The 14425-nt window shown below is 42.3% G+C and overlaps 1 protein-coding gene across 1 annotated transcript in view; it reads left to right on the top strand.

Annotated features, from left to right (window-relative positions):
* Positions 1-14425, top strand: part of CACNA2D2 (calcium voltage-gated channel auxiliary subunit alpha2delta 2) — a gene marked incomplete at its 5' end in the record, with an annotated part of 448456 nt that overhangs the window by 223352 nt on the left and 210679 nt on the right. Inside the window, one exon of the mRNA XM_086949852.1 lies at positions 1949-2011. Coding sequence (XP_086805978.1) covers positions 1949-2011 — 63 coding nt within the window. The remainder of the gene's footprint in view (positions 1-1948; positions 2012-14425) is intronic.

Here is a 14425-nt window from a genome sequence, read left to right as displayed (position 1 = left end):
ATGAACATATGGGCATTCACATTGTTAATGCCAAATAACATTTTCAGGGCATTTAATGGAGATACGTTACTCTTGCCAAGACCCTTAGCATTGACTCTGGCTTGGTTAGAAGAAGCATAAGCTAATGAAGTCCTGTTTTACTAAATTCACTGCTGGCAAGGGACCTACAGCGCTCAAAATGTAGAGTCCTGAGAGAACATTCTTGGATAGACCTCACATCACTGAGGATCATCAGCATTGTGAACTGATACAGAGTTTTCTGGGCCCACTTGCTTACCATTGGTCCACCAACAGAAGTTTCTGTCTGAATGAGAGGTGATGAGAATTAGCATTACCATCAATCAAAATTCGATTAACAGTGTAACACATTTGGCTACACAATGAAGAACAGGTATCGGTAGCTTGGGTTAAGAATATCTATTACAAATTCAAAATTAAGTTTAAATACACACCTTGAAGCACCATGCTATAATGATACAGTATAACAACAGGGAAGCCCATCCTCCTAAAGAGGATTAGGCGCACCAGAATTTTTTAAAAAAGGAATTCTGTCACTGCTATGCAGAACATTAATAAAAGCAGTTGATGAGATCAGAAAGGCATTGAGGTCAAAACCTCTCAAAGTTCAGGAAAATGCTCCAAGCATTTGGGATCTGTAACAAGGGGTCTGGAAGGCTCCAAAAGAGAATCCATTAAGCATCTGTGTAGAGTAAAAGGGGCATCTCTGAATCTCCAACAATGTGAGCACTAAATTATAATACACAAAGTCCACTAGGTAACACCACCTTGGTACGCATCATCAAGGGTCCATTGTTTCGGTCCAGTTCTCAGGTAGCAGACGGCTACATCAGGACAAAGTCACACTCTTGACATGGGAACGACATTAGTTTCTCATGTACACATCAGATGGCAACATTTACTCAATAGGATTTCAGGTGACGCTCTGGTTCCCAATGTTCCTTGGGCAAGTCTTCCTCTCAGGCTCTTTTCCCTATTTCTAGTACAGTAATGTATCTATTCTACAACTAACAATTCATGTGAGTACCTGCAAGAAATGTTGAGTTAGCAGAAAATTAAATCAGTTGTAGGCAGCATTGTGAAATACAGGCCTACATAGGACATCTTAAATGTTAACCCAATGGTGCACATTAAAACACAAATTAGTAAACGTTTCTAATACGTTAAACTGCGCATTACATGTAACGTTCAGTAAGACTTTAAAAATAATCATTTGTAAGTATGACTAGGAACTACATTTAAAGCAAATATATGAAATATCAATGTACACATTACATAAACTACTTGTTGTTTTAAGTAATTTCACATTCTACATAGGTGAGGATGGTTTCTATAACATTTGTAGATCAATGAAAGGTATTCATGTAATATAGCACGCACTTTAGGAAAATCGAATTTCATCTTTATAGGGAGTACATTTTCTGCTAAATGAGGATGGTCTAATTATCACAATAAGTTATGGTAAAACACATGAAGATGAATAAATTCTCTAAACCTACAGTGAATGCAGTCCTTAATAACGATGACAAGTGCAACCCTTACATTAGTTCATTAAGCCATACAAGACACATGTGCTAAGTGCACGTTCATACCGTGTGTCTGCTAAGTATCTGTGACGTATTTGTGACGTGTAAAGGGTGGGCAACTTTTGCGCTGCACCAGAGCTAAAGCTCATCTGGTCAGTAGTGGTGTTTCATAAGGCAATTCTTGGAGAATCTTTATGTAGCTGGCATTCTGACATTCCATAACATTGACAAAGACTTACACTGAGGAAGTTTATGCAAAAGAGAGTCATGTTTGGCACTAGCCGGAGGCTGTAGCGATGAAGCTCATTGTAGGACATCTTGGTACTATCAGCAAGCCTTTAGCAAGAAGCTAATGTCTGAATCTCAATTGGTAGTGATGCTTAGTTGCTTTGTTTCCTCATTAGGTATGGGCTCCTGGCTGTCTTTGCTGCCACGGATGGCGGTATCACTAGAGTGTTCCCAAACAAGTAAGTATTTATGGCCTTCTTTATAGTTCATTGCCAACTGTTGTAAGATCTTCAACACCTTTATCGAACATACCAACAGCATGCTTGACTCGCTATTCAGTACCAGAATTTTAATGTATTGCATTCTTTATTGGGAGTGAAGGGATTTCCTATACTAAGCCTTCAATGTTCCAGTCAAGAATTCACTCATGAGTCCACATACCTTCCCTTTTCCAGTTCTTAGAAAGAAAACAGCTTTGTAGATGCATTGTGAGTCTAATTTTGCATTTGTTGTAGTGTATTTTTTCAGTATCTTTTTCCTGGACCAAGAACATGAAATATGACCTTATCCTCTATGAAGGTTTGATGCAGAAGATCGCAGCTACAGATGTACACACATAGTAACTCTGACTTGTCATAGAGAAAGTGAGAAAATAACTACCCCCAATGACTCTTGATTCTTAAAATCGCATTGTTTTTTTTACCTTAGTGGCAATCAAGGGTTCAGGACTTGGTCAACACATAAAGCTACTTCTCTGAATATGGAAATTAAAAACTTTGTGGTAACTGGTATAAAGATACTTTTGAGTATCTTGGCCCTCTTATCTTCTAATACCAGATATACCTTGAATGAACACATTTTTGCTCTGTGGGAAATTACCAAGAAGACCATCATTTTTTGTTCATAAAAATACAGTATAAAAATGAGTATCTTTAAACAATTGTTGTCTAACTACAGAGGGAAAGTATTGGCCTTGCCAATAGTTTGTGGGAGACCACAGACCTGTCCCTAAATCGCAGTCCTATAGTAGTTCAAATTGTTAAAGACCTAAATCACATACTACACAGTATGGCAGGCTCATAAATTTGGACTTCTGCTTAAATTCCACTACACCACACTATAAGGCCAAATACAAAGATTCCTTCAATATGCTCCTACTTACTGTATGGGTTAATTTCCTATCCTGTGTTGTGCAAACGGATACCCTGCCGTCAACCTTAACTAAACTTAGTTTTTGTTCAGTCATTTCTGAATGTTTCTGTTCAGCAACCCAGTGCTGTAGGTATATATTGGTTAAATGTTTATGATGAAAGATACAGAAAATGGTGATGGAAGGATGATGAGGTTCAGAAGATCATACATTGCCTATACAGGAGAGTTTATGTAATAACATATAGGGTCTAGAAAAGGCAGTATTGTGAAGAGCACATTTAAGAACAGCGTATGGTGTGACCACTCTTATTAACTCCTGCTTTGGCCAAGGGCTGGAAATTGAATTTTTAGCTTCCAATCCCCGTCCCAATCAGATGCAGGACATTTGAGAGAGTGTTAATAGGGCAGATACGCCTTTTAATTTAGTCTACCTTCTGCAGGGTTCATTAATGCGTCCGGGCAAAATGAACATCAATCCCCCCAAGCTGTAATTAGCATCAATAGCCCCAGCATTAATTGGCATCCATGGCACAAAGCAGTAAGGCGCAGCAACAAGCTCAATTCACTAATGAGAATCAGTGGTTCCAGACAATAATGAGTACCATGGCTGCAGGGAGTAATGAATATCAGTGGTTCCACATACCTCCACAATGCACAATAAAGGCACCAGAAATTTTTGACCACCTGTTCCATACCCAGGTTTATTTCCCCAGCAAAAGAATATTGGACTTGTGGTAGAAGTATTGAATTGCACTGGATAATAAACTTTAGAATTTTACTGTAACAAAATTGCTGACCACACTACATGTTTGTGCAACATAAAGTTTGTATGTTCAACATAGCGTACAATAGTTTCTGCTTTATGAGGAGAAAAGCAGTGCCTGCGGGTGTCGTTCAATGGACTACTGTCAATATATTCTTCTTTAATAGGTCTATAAAGTCTATAACTGGCAGCCATTATTTTACATTGGCAAATGCTTGACATGTACATTGCACTTGCACCATTTGTTGAAATACTTGCCTTGTCGGACGTTTTGGCAGTTTTGCTGATTGGCAGCAATCAACTGCTATTGTTTTATAGGCAAGGTTTATGTGAGAACCTGTATGGTTAGGAGGCTTTTCAAATCTACCTTTTCACACAATTTTTGTCTCCCGACAGCATTCAGGATGCACTCCACAACCCTTTCTATCAAAGAAAAATTGCTTTACTAGTGTATGGACCTGATTACGAGTTGGACATTTTTTCCAGCATGAGCATAAACACCTTTTTATGCACGGGTCAGAATTACAAGTTGAGTGTTATTTAGTGCATCCAAAAACTGTTAGGTATGTTCAATACCTCAGTCAAAAAACACAAGAGGGTCCCTGGATACAAGATGCTAGGGGAAGGAGGCAGGGAAAAACTATTAAAAAACAGGAAACCTCCCCTAGAAAACAATATACAATTGGGTATTAACTCCAATTCTTTTAGAATATCAGCATTGTCCCACACAGAACAGTTTATTTCAAAAGTGTATATCTATTTAATATTTTTTCATCATCAGAAAAGGTCACAAACACGATAGAATCATGGACATATATGGAGTCTATTTACATTGCAATATATATACATTACGCCTTAAGACAACCTAAATATATTAAAAATCCACTCACACATCCACACTATCATCAATGATAACGGTCAATATTCCCTGAACAAAAAAGAAAGAAAGGTTAACAGACAAACAATATACAAATATGTGTATATACAAGGCGACAAAATAAAACAAAAAGAGAGAAGAGCGCAGACGCGCGTTTCAGAACAGGGCCGAATTTCCACCAATCCTTCGTCAGGGCGCACAATATAGACTTTTCTTAGGTTTCTTCTCCACAATGGGGAACATCACATTCTATCCTGTACTACAGTCTTTGGATACTACTAGTGGACTTGCAAAAACAAGGCTGTTTCTTCAATTCAATAAACCATATATTTTTATGGTATCATAAACTTCATTCCTAGAGACAATCACGGTCTACCTCCTCAAACGACGTACGTTCACAGATGTAGAAAGCAGAAATCTAGCTAATATTGTTTCATCATAAGTGGCCAACCAGCTCACTATATGATATAGAGTAACCCCAAAGGTGTTGTGGGTCGAATATCCTAGGACAAAGATGCCGGGTCCACCAAAAGTGCACCCGAGATATGGAGCTGCAAAATGGCCTTATGTTGCAGAGTTCTATAGAATTGTCTCAGGGGGCGAGGCTTGCCTCCGAGGGGCGAGGCTTGCCTTGCCTCCGAGGGGCGAGGCTTGCCTCCGAGGGGCTCGTAGCGCATGAGAAGATATCACGTCGTATATTGTAGAAAGCCGTCACACGAATCCTGGGATGGTGAGAGGGGGGCCAGGACGAGCTAAAAAAAACTCTGAATACCTCAACCTTCGTTACATTTAGGTGGTAAAACCTACTGAAATTTAACAGGGTTAAAACATACTTGTCCCAATTCAAAAAAGTAATCTGAGATAAAATCCTAAACTGAGAAAAATCCTAACTTTACGACTTTCGGTATTAACAAAAGGCATTTACAGTAGTAAAGTTAGGAATCCTAACTTTACTACTACTAAATCCCTTTTGTGAATACCGAAGGTTATAAAGTTATGATTTTGTCTCAGTTTAGTAGTAGTAAAGTTAGGAATCCTAACTTTACTATTACTAAATGCCTTCTGTGAATACCAAAAGTAGTACATTTAGGATTTTGTCTCAGATTAGTTCTGTGAATCGGCCCTACAGTGTTTATCTTACAATTCGGATTTTGGTGTGTTAAACACCAAAATCGACATGTTCTATTTCCCAGAAACTCGTAATAAGTGCTATTTATTGCACCAGTTATATACTGAGCTCCGTGGTATCATTACTTATCAGGTGTGATAAATAGCACCTATTCTTGTAATCAACCCTTAATGTCTTTATGATATTCTTAATACAGAATCAGAAAACAGACATTGAAAGTTTTCAGGTGGGCTTTGAAGAGATTCTCTTGGTAAAATTCACAGTACTAGAGGGTCTTCCTTCTGTTTCTTAGCTTTTTGCCTGGAAATCAAGAAGGTAGGCACATCAGGAAAGGGCACTCTCACTCCCACTTTTCTCTGTGACCTGTTAATACCTTAACCCACTAGCCTGCCAAAAAAGGTAGGAACATCAGGGAAACATTCTACTCTTTATGCTTACCACCTTAATCAACATCTGTTGTCCAATTTGTTTACCTGGCTCTCCTCTCTGCCTTTTGGGACAAGGGACAAGTGAACTTCCTATTTCTGCACCATTGCAACCTGATTTAATCACATCCAAAAATGTGCTTCGGCCCTGCCCAGTCTGTGTCTTTGTGTCAATGTCCCCATTCTCCTGATTTTTCTGACCCTTCTGATCATCTCATCACCCTAGCACACACTGTTCTTCCTCCCCCTGCTCAATCTGAGTGACTAGGTTTGGGGCCAAATGGACCCTGCCTGGTGGCACTGGGACAGGGACTTAAGACTCACAAACTTACAAGACACAATTTTCCCACCACCTTCGGAATCCAGTCATATGCAGGGTGAATTACACTATTCACAGGTTAAACAGGAAGTGTAAGATGCTGCCATAGATGGTTGTACCTTCAAACTGATGCACACTGCTTTCCTTACTTAGCAGACCCAAAACTGGACCCTGATAACCTGGCAAATTATCGGCCCATTTCCTTACTCCCAGGAGTAAGCAAAATTGCGGAAAAACTCATCAATAAGAAACTCTCAGAGTATTTAGAAGCCAACAACAAGCTAAAAAACTCCCAGACGGGCTTTCGACCAGGACAGGGCACGGACATCGCCCTCCTGGCGGCGGTAGAGGAAGCCAGAACGCTGCTAGATGGTGGAGGATCAGTGGCAGTGATCCTCCTCGACCTTAGTGCAGCGTTCGACACCGTGGACCACCAGCTCCTCATCGAAAGGCTGGCAAAAGTTGGTCTAGAAGGCACAGCCATATCCTGGCTCTCATCCTTCTTGACACAACGATCCTATCAGATCTGGGAGAAAGACGCCCGCTCCTCCGAAATGCCCCTCCAATGTGGTGTGCCTCAGGGCTCCTCCCTGAGCCCTACATTATTTAACATATATATGTCCACATTGGAGGAAGTCATTACCCCTTTCGGAGTGAGTGTCATCAACTACGCTGATGACACCCAATTAGTGGTGTCGTTGTCCCACCCTCAACAACAGAAAGCCGATCTCCTTAACTGCCTCACGCAGGTCCATCACTGGATGAATACATCAGCGCTAAAATTAAACGGGGCAAAAACCGAGGTCCTTGTACTCGGCCCAAAAGGAACCTCATTTCCGTTGGACATGTGGCCAACATGTCTAGGTCCCCCCCCAGACCCAAAGACAGAGGTAAAAAGCTTGGGTGTCTGGATCGACTCGGAGCTCTCCTTCGCCCCACAAGCAAAAAAGGTCGTAGGGACCTGTTTCGGTCTGCTTAAATCCTTGAGGAAAGTCCTGCCCCTTCTTCCTCCGAAATCGCAAAAACTTTTAGTCCAGGGTCTTATTATATCTAGACTGGACTATAGTAATGCGATCTATTTGGGTGCACCGGAAGCAACATTGACTAAATTGCAGAGGATCCAGAACACCGCTGCTCGGATCATTACCAACACCCCGGCCAGATCTTCGGCCAAGCCTGCCCTCAAACTCCTGCATTGGCTCCCCATAAGGGAGAGAATTAAATTTAAAGCCCTGTGTTTGGTGCACAAAACCCTGAATAACCAAGGCCCTCCAATTCTCCGAAACTTCATTACCCCTTACATAGCCACAAGAACCCTTCGCTCTAATGCAGAAAACCTTATCAATGCCCCAAGGTTTAGGAAAGCACGATCAGGAGGAAGACGGTTCGCGGTTCATGCGGCCCGTCTTTGGAACTCCCTCCCACGAGATCTTCGTCTGGAACCCCACTACCTCCGTTTCAGGAAACGATTAAAAACACATCTTTTCCCCTAGCCCTTATGCTCCTCCCGTTAACTCAGTCCTCAGTCATGTCTCTTAGGTTCCTCAGCGCTGGGATACTTCCGGGTGACTATGCGCTTTATAAAAATAAAAAAAAATAAAAAATAAAAAAAAAAAACTTCACAAACAAGAAGAGCAAAATGGCAGAGTATTCACACAGCACTTGTTCAGGTGCCTGTGCTGGACACTTTACATCAAGACAGCAGCTTTAGGTTTCTAGTACCTCTCCTGGTTGTTTCCTCAAGAGAGCTACAATCTGAGTTGGCAACTCCTGACTTCCCTCAATAGAAGGTACTATTATCAGACATTCATGTATGATGGAACAGGTTTTTTAAAAATCCTATTAGAACATTGGAATGTTGAGTGCTCCGTTGAAGACAATGGACTGCTCTGGACTTCTAATAGCCAAGGGAAGCCCGAATCATCAACATTCCAATGTTTCTTCACAGCTGTTGCTGTGAACAAAGGCGTCACAGAGCCCGAGGGGATTTCATACCCCTTGGGCTCCATGAGGCCTCTGTTTTACAGATTAAAACATTCTGCCCTATAGCGGCGGAATATTCTAATACCCTCAGATCCCTCCATAATGGGCCCTATCAGCCATTAAAGGCCCGCTCCCTTGTTAAAGGCACTCACCTGTAGCTCAGGGCTTCGATGGCATGTAGATCCCACTATGCCTGGCTCTGAGGCTATAATCTACCGGTGTAATTGTCATACAAACCGTGCCACCAGTCGCATGGACCTCTGTTAGTCGATGTGAAGAGGAACTTAGTAACTACCATTTAAATTAATTTCCATAAGCAGTGAAATCACTAGTCTTCACAGGAACAGGTTCAACAATCATTATTTACAAGTTAAAATGGTCCAAGCGTCCATAGTTCAGAATAAAGAAAAATTGAATCTAAACGAGAATTATATAACAAATACAACATATCCAGAAAGTGTGTCCATGAAGGAAATCCCTAATCTAAGCTAAGCAGGTATGAATCAGAAAGGAGCATTTGGTTAGGCAAAGGGTAAGGTATCCGCTCCAAAAAAGCAAATAAAGGTCTCTGAATGAGCGAATAAGAATGTTAGGCATAAAGCCTTTGCACTCGGACTGTGGGATAATCAGAGGTGAGAAGGGTATTCTTAGTTTGAAGTCAGCGAGGCTCTCTCCTAGCTAGTCACAGAAACATACATTTATTATTTGAAAATGACATTAATTGCATCATGTCAGCGTGTTCCCACCCCCAGGAACCAATCATTTTGCTTCAGACTCTGGGAGCAGGTAGACTCCCCGCTGTCTCACTGTTATCCATGCATGGCTATGGCTTTGAATTATTAACCTGGACAGACTGTCGGTTGCAGTCAGCTCTTCCCATGAGCCTCTCTCCCACATCTCCTCCTTCTTTGATGAGAACTTCACCATTAGTCATCTAATACATATGAATAAGCTAGTCACTAGCTAACGGAAGACAATTGGAAAAATTCCGGATCTGCAGTGGAAAAACACATAACATGCAAAACAAACGAGTATGAAATGTACAGGCCTTTCAGCCTTACACGTGTAAAAGTTGACATTCAAGATGGCAATAGAAAAGTGGCTAACTTTAATTATTTAACATGTTAACTTGGGTGCTGCTCATAATGAAGCACATTCTTATTGTAATATGTTCATTATGCAAGTGAGAAAAATGTCACTCTCCCAAGTACTTGACCAAATAGTATTGCAACTCCAGGTCTCCAGAACTGTGCTGGTAACTCCCCACACTGCAGTGGAACTCATGAAGGAAACAGCAGCGCATTTGTAAAAGCAATCTTGAGGCAAGGCAAGCAGGGCTCCGTTAATCAAGAGCTCTTCGGCTTGTCAGGAAGACACATTTGTGCAGATTACATATAGACACTCAAAATAAAGTAAAATTAATAGTAATATTACTACTGTATAAATTAATCTCCATGCTAAATAAAATTGAAATGTAGCTGACCAAAAATATTTTACTTTTGTATTAAGACAACAATTGTCATGAAATAAACGTGGCCAGAAAACTAGGAGTCTTATCTTCCATAGTAGTATCAAGTAAATATTTTGGGAGCCATGTACTTAGTTCTCCTGGGTAAAAACAATGACAAGAATAGCAAACTCCCATAATCGTTATACAAAGATGTTACCTTAACCATTTTGCTAGCAGAATACGAAAGCTCCTATGGATACTGAATGGTATCTCTTGCAGGGAGCACAATACTCAGATGATGAGTAATCTACTCTGACTTGTGGTACACAGGCAAAAAGACTCTAAATAATTATGCTGCGCACAGTTAGAACTGGGGGTCCCTAGTTGGCAGGGGTAGGTACCCCTGTCCAAATAGGGACCCTTGCTTCTAGTCAGGGTAAGGATGATACAGTCTTTAGATAACCCCTGCTCAGCCCCTTGGTAGCTTGCATGAGCAGTCAGGCTTATCAAAGGCAATGTGCAAAGTATTTGTACCAACACTCACAGTAACACAGTGAAAACACCACAAACTGACTCCACAACAGTTTAGAAAAATAAAGGTATTTAATCTAAACTACACAAGACCAAATGACAAAAATCCAAAATACACAGTTCAAGAACATTGGTTTCAAATGAGTTCTTAAGGTTGTGTTAAAATAATCCACAGTTGCGTCACGTTTTAGCCAACAGTACCTTTAGATGCGACAAAAGTTCCAAGTGAAAGCTGTAGCATTGAAAAGCAAGCGGTGCGTCACTCCTGAGACCCTGGGCAGGCGATGCGACAACCCTTCTGGACGCAGCGGGCGTGTTACGATGACTCCGGTCTGTATGGGGAGGGATGCGATACCTTGCGTGGATTCGGGTGCACAGATTTTGGTGGAAGCGGCCCGAAAAAGGTACGATGTGACGATCTTCGGGGCAGCGACGATGCGCGACTCAGCGTTGATCTTCTCCTCTCATGGCCCCTCGATGCGATGGCTCTGAGATGACTCTCGCAGCGACGTAATGCTGCCCGCAAGCATGCAGTGGAACGATCTCACCCAGTGACGACAGGCTCTGCAACGATACTCGCATCATTGGTAATCTTCCAGCACCGGACTGGTGCGTCCTGCAAGCGAAGGATGCGACGACTCTGGCATCGGCAACAGGCGCTGCGACGATTTCGGCCTTCACGGTGGCGGGAATTTCCTCGCACTGACGGGGATGCACTCCGCAAGCAAGCGATGCGTTAAAACATGCAGAAAGTCTTTAAAATCTTGGTTTCCAGCTTCGCAACACAGGCACCAAAACTGGCCAAGCACTCTAGGAAGGACAGAACTCTCTCAGCAGAGTTCAGGGAAGCTAGGTGTGAAGTCCTTTTGTTCCTGGGACTTCTTAACAGGGAGCCAGCTCTACTTCAGGCCCTTGGAGATTCCTTCAAGCAAGGGGACACAGCACAAAGCAAAGTCCTTCCCCTCTCCTTGGCAGCAAAGCAACTGCAGGTCAGTCCAGCAAAGGAACAGCAGTACAGTCTTCCTTCTTCAGTCTTCCAGCTTTCTCCTTGGCAGAGGTTCCTTCTTGTATCCAGGATGATCTAATTTTCTGTAGTCTGGAGTCCTTTACTTATACCTCTAAAAGCCTTTGTTCCCTTTGTGCAGGAGGGCACTGAGCCCGGTCTGAACCAGTTCAGGGTGTTCATTGAGCACTCTGTTTTCCTGGCCTCTCCTTTCCTTTCAGAGAGAAGGGCAGGGTTGTCAGCCTCCCAGCAGGGGGTGGAGCCAGCATTGTGGAAGGAAGGCACAGCCCTATTCAGGCCCAGGTGCTACCCTCTCCCACCACTCTAGATGCAGATGGAGCTATTCAGCCCAGGGGTGGCCCACTGAGCCTCTGGGAGCCACCCAGCTCATGCCACTCACAAACCAGACAGTCAATTCACAAACAGGCCAAGGCACACAGAAAGGTCAGACAAGAGAACAGCAGCTTTCTAAAAGTGCTGTTCTCAAACACAGGATTTAAAAACCACCTTTCCTAAAAGATGTGTTATTAAATTCTGAGTTCAGGAATACCAAACTTTTATGTCCTATCTTGCTCCTATGGTAAGATATGCAGGTAACCACTGTAGCCAGCATTCCCCATGATAGCCTATGGGCAAGATAGCCTTACAATAGTGAAAAACGAAAATGGCTGTAATTCACTACTAAAGCATGTCACCTGCACTACTACATGCTCTACCTTCCACATACACTGCACCCTGCCCAGGGGGGTACCTTGGGCCTTCCATAGGGGTGTCCAATGTGTTCAGAAAGGGAAGGGTTAGGCCTGGTCAGTGGGGACACTGGCCAGGTTGACATGGAGTTCACAGACTACACATAGGCACTGTGGTGGCAGGCCTGAAACACCATTTTAGGGCTACTCTTGTGGGTGGCACAATCAGTGCTGCAGGCCCACTAGTAGTATTTGAATCATCAGCCCTGGCACACTCAGTGCACTTTACTAGGGACTTCTTGGTGATACAAACATGCCAATCATGGATAACCAATTACAATAACAATTTATACAGAGAGCACATGCACTTTAGCACTGATCAGCAGTGGTAAAGTGCCCAGAGTCCTATTGCCATCAACCACAGATCAGGAAAAATAAAGGAGGAAGAAGCAAAATGTTTGGGGATAACCCTGCAAAAAGGGGCATTTCCAACACGCACTCAGAGCCTCTTTCAAGAAATAAACAAGTTTCTTGTCATTGAAATTATATACTGGAACCATTGATAAGTGTGAGATCAGATTCCGTAAGACGACTTTGGATCCCTGTAGCAAGAAGAGGCACGACCCAACTTGGAAATAGAGCTCTATAAAAGATCATTTGAGATTTAGAAAAAATCCATGAGGCGCTCTTTCAAGTCTATAATTTATTTTTAGAGAGGCTATGGATGAGACATTTTCATGTCAGAAGTGTAGATTTTTGAACAATGGTTGTATTACTCTAACCACACTGCCCACTTGAAGAGAATTCTTTTTATGTTTCTCTTAACGTGTTCCATTAGCCGTCAAGATAGTCAAGATAGCTGTGTCTTTAGTAATGTTCATTTTAAATGCTTGGTCACTGATTAATTACTGTGCTGGTATGTGGTGTTTCCAGAGAAAAAAACAATTCAGCAAGTTAGTTAACCCCGAAATACAAGAAACACGCATGAAATAACAATAAAAAATATATGATAGAGAGACATTAAATTAAACGGAAACAACATAGAGGGAAGCACTTTGGTATTAACATCAAAACTAAAGCCCATCATCTTGCCCAGCCAGCATCCCACTCATCCAAAGCCTACCTGGATCCCAGATCTTACTTCTTCTATCTGCGAGCATCTTTTCCAAGCAGAGACAATTCTGAGAAACAGATGTTCCCAACTTCCCTCCACCAACTCCAGGGACACGGAGCTGCACTAGAGAGCCAGGAGCGTGACAATGCCAACCTGGCCAAAGAGATTGAGAAAAAATATAAACCCAACGCATTTTGAGGGCTTACCGGCGAATGCCCCGGCATGATCACTTTTGATCCCACTTGACTGATAAGTCCAGAATACTGTTAATTTCCCCAAAAATACAAGCCATATATGCAGATAGGATGAGACAAGAGGTGAAAACATGAACTGCATCAGTCCCCTCTGCCCCATAATGAAAACAACTGTCATCCACTCTGAGCTTCACAGCCCGAAGGTGAGGGGGAGCATAATAGAAAAAAAGTTGATACATTTTATGTTTCGGACCTTAAATTGTAAAAAAACACAGTTGATGGACAGAATGTAGAACAATGTCATACATTCACCCCAGTACAAGGATCTGGGCCTAAATCCATCGTTTTTTTGCACTCCACACCACCCTGGGTTAGACACTGGCTATATGCAAATCAGCTCTGACCCTGTGCCTCATGGGAACAGTCCAGTCCAAACTACCAAGCCATGTCTTTCCCAGACCGGAATCAAGCATCCAAGGACCGGTTTCTGGCTATCAGCCTTCATCAGCCTGGATAGCTTGACTCCAGTGGTGTGGAGAGCCTGGGACTCACGTCTGAGTATACCCAGCACACTCGGGGTGAAAATTGCAAAAAACACAGTTGATGGACAGAATGTAGAACAATGTCATACATTCACCCCAGTACAAGGATCTGGGCCTAAATCCATCGTTTTTTTGCACTCCACACCACCCTGGGTTAGACACTGGCCTTAAATTGTGGCATGTTTAAAATGCTCTGTGCAAGGAGATTACAAGCCTCATATCCTCGACCATTATTTCTATAGCGAGAAGCCTGCTCCATTTAACCACCCACAGCTGAGAAGGATCATCCCATTGATCCCATACAGCAGAATAGATTAGCTTATACACCAGACACATGTTCCGCTTTATGGGAGCTTTCATTACTAGATCTAAAAGAGTACTTTGAAAACAACTAATCTCAACTTTATTAAGGCTGAAGATAAAATGTCAGACTTGCAAATAACCCCAAAAAACACGATACGAGGAAAGAAAAACTGCTGCTA

The sequence above is a fragment of the Lissotriton vulgaris genome, unplaced genomic scaffold, assembly GCF_964263255.1.
Source record: "Lissotriton vulgaris unplaced genomic scaffold, aLisVul1.2 SCAFFOLD_2047, whole genome shotgun sequence".
Classification (NCBI taxonomy): Eukaryota; Metazoa; Chordata; class Amphibia; order Caudata; family Salamandridae; genus Lissotriton; species Lissotriton vulgaris.
This window is presented reverse-complemented; position numbering and strand designations above follow the sequence as displayed.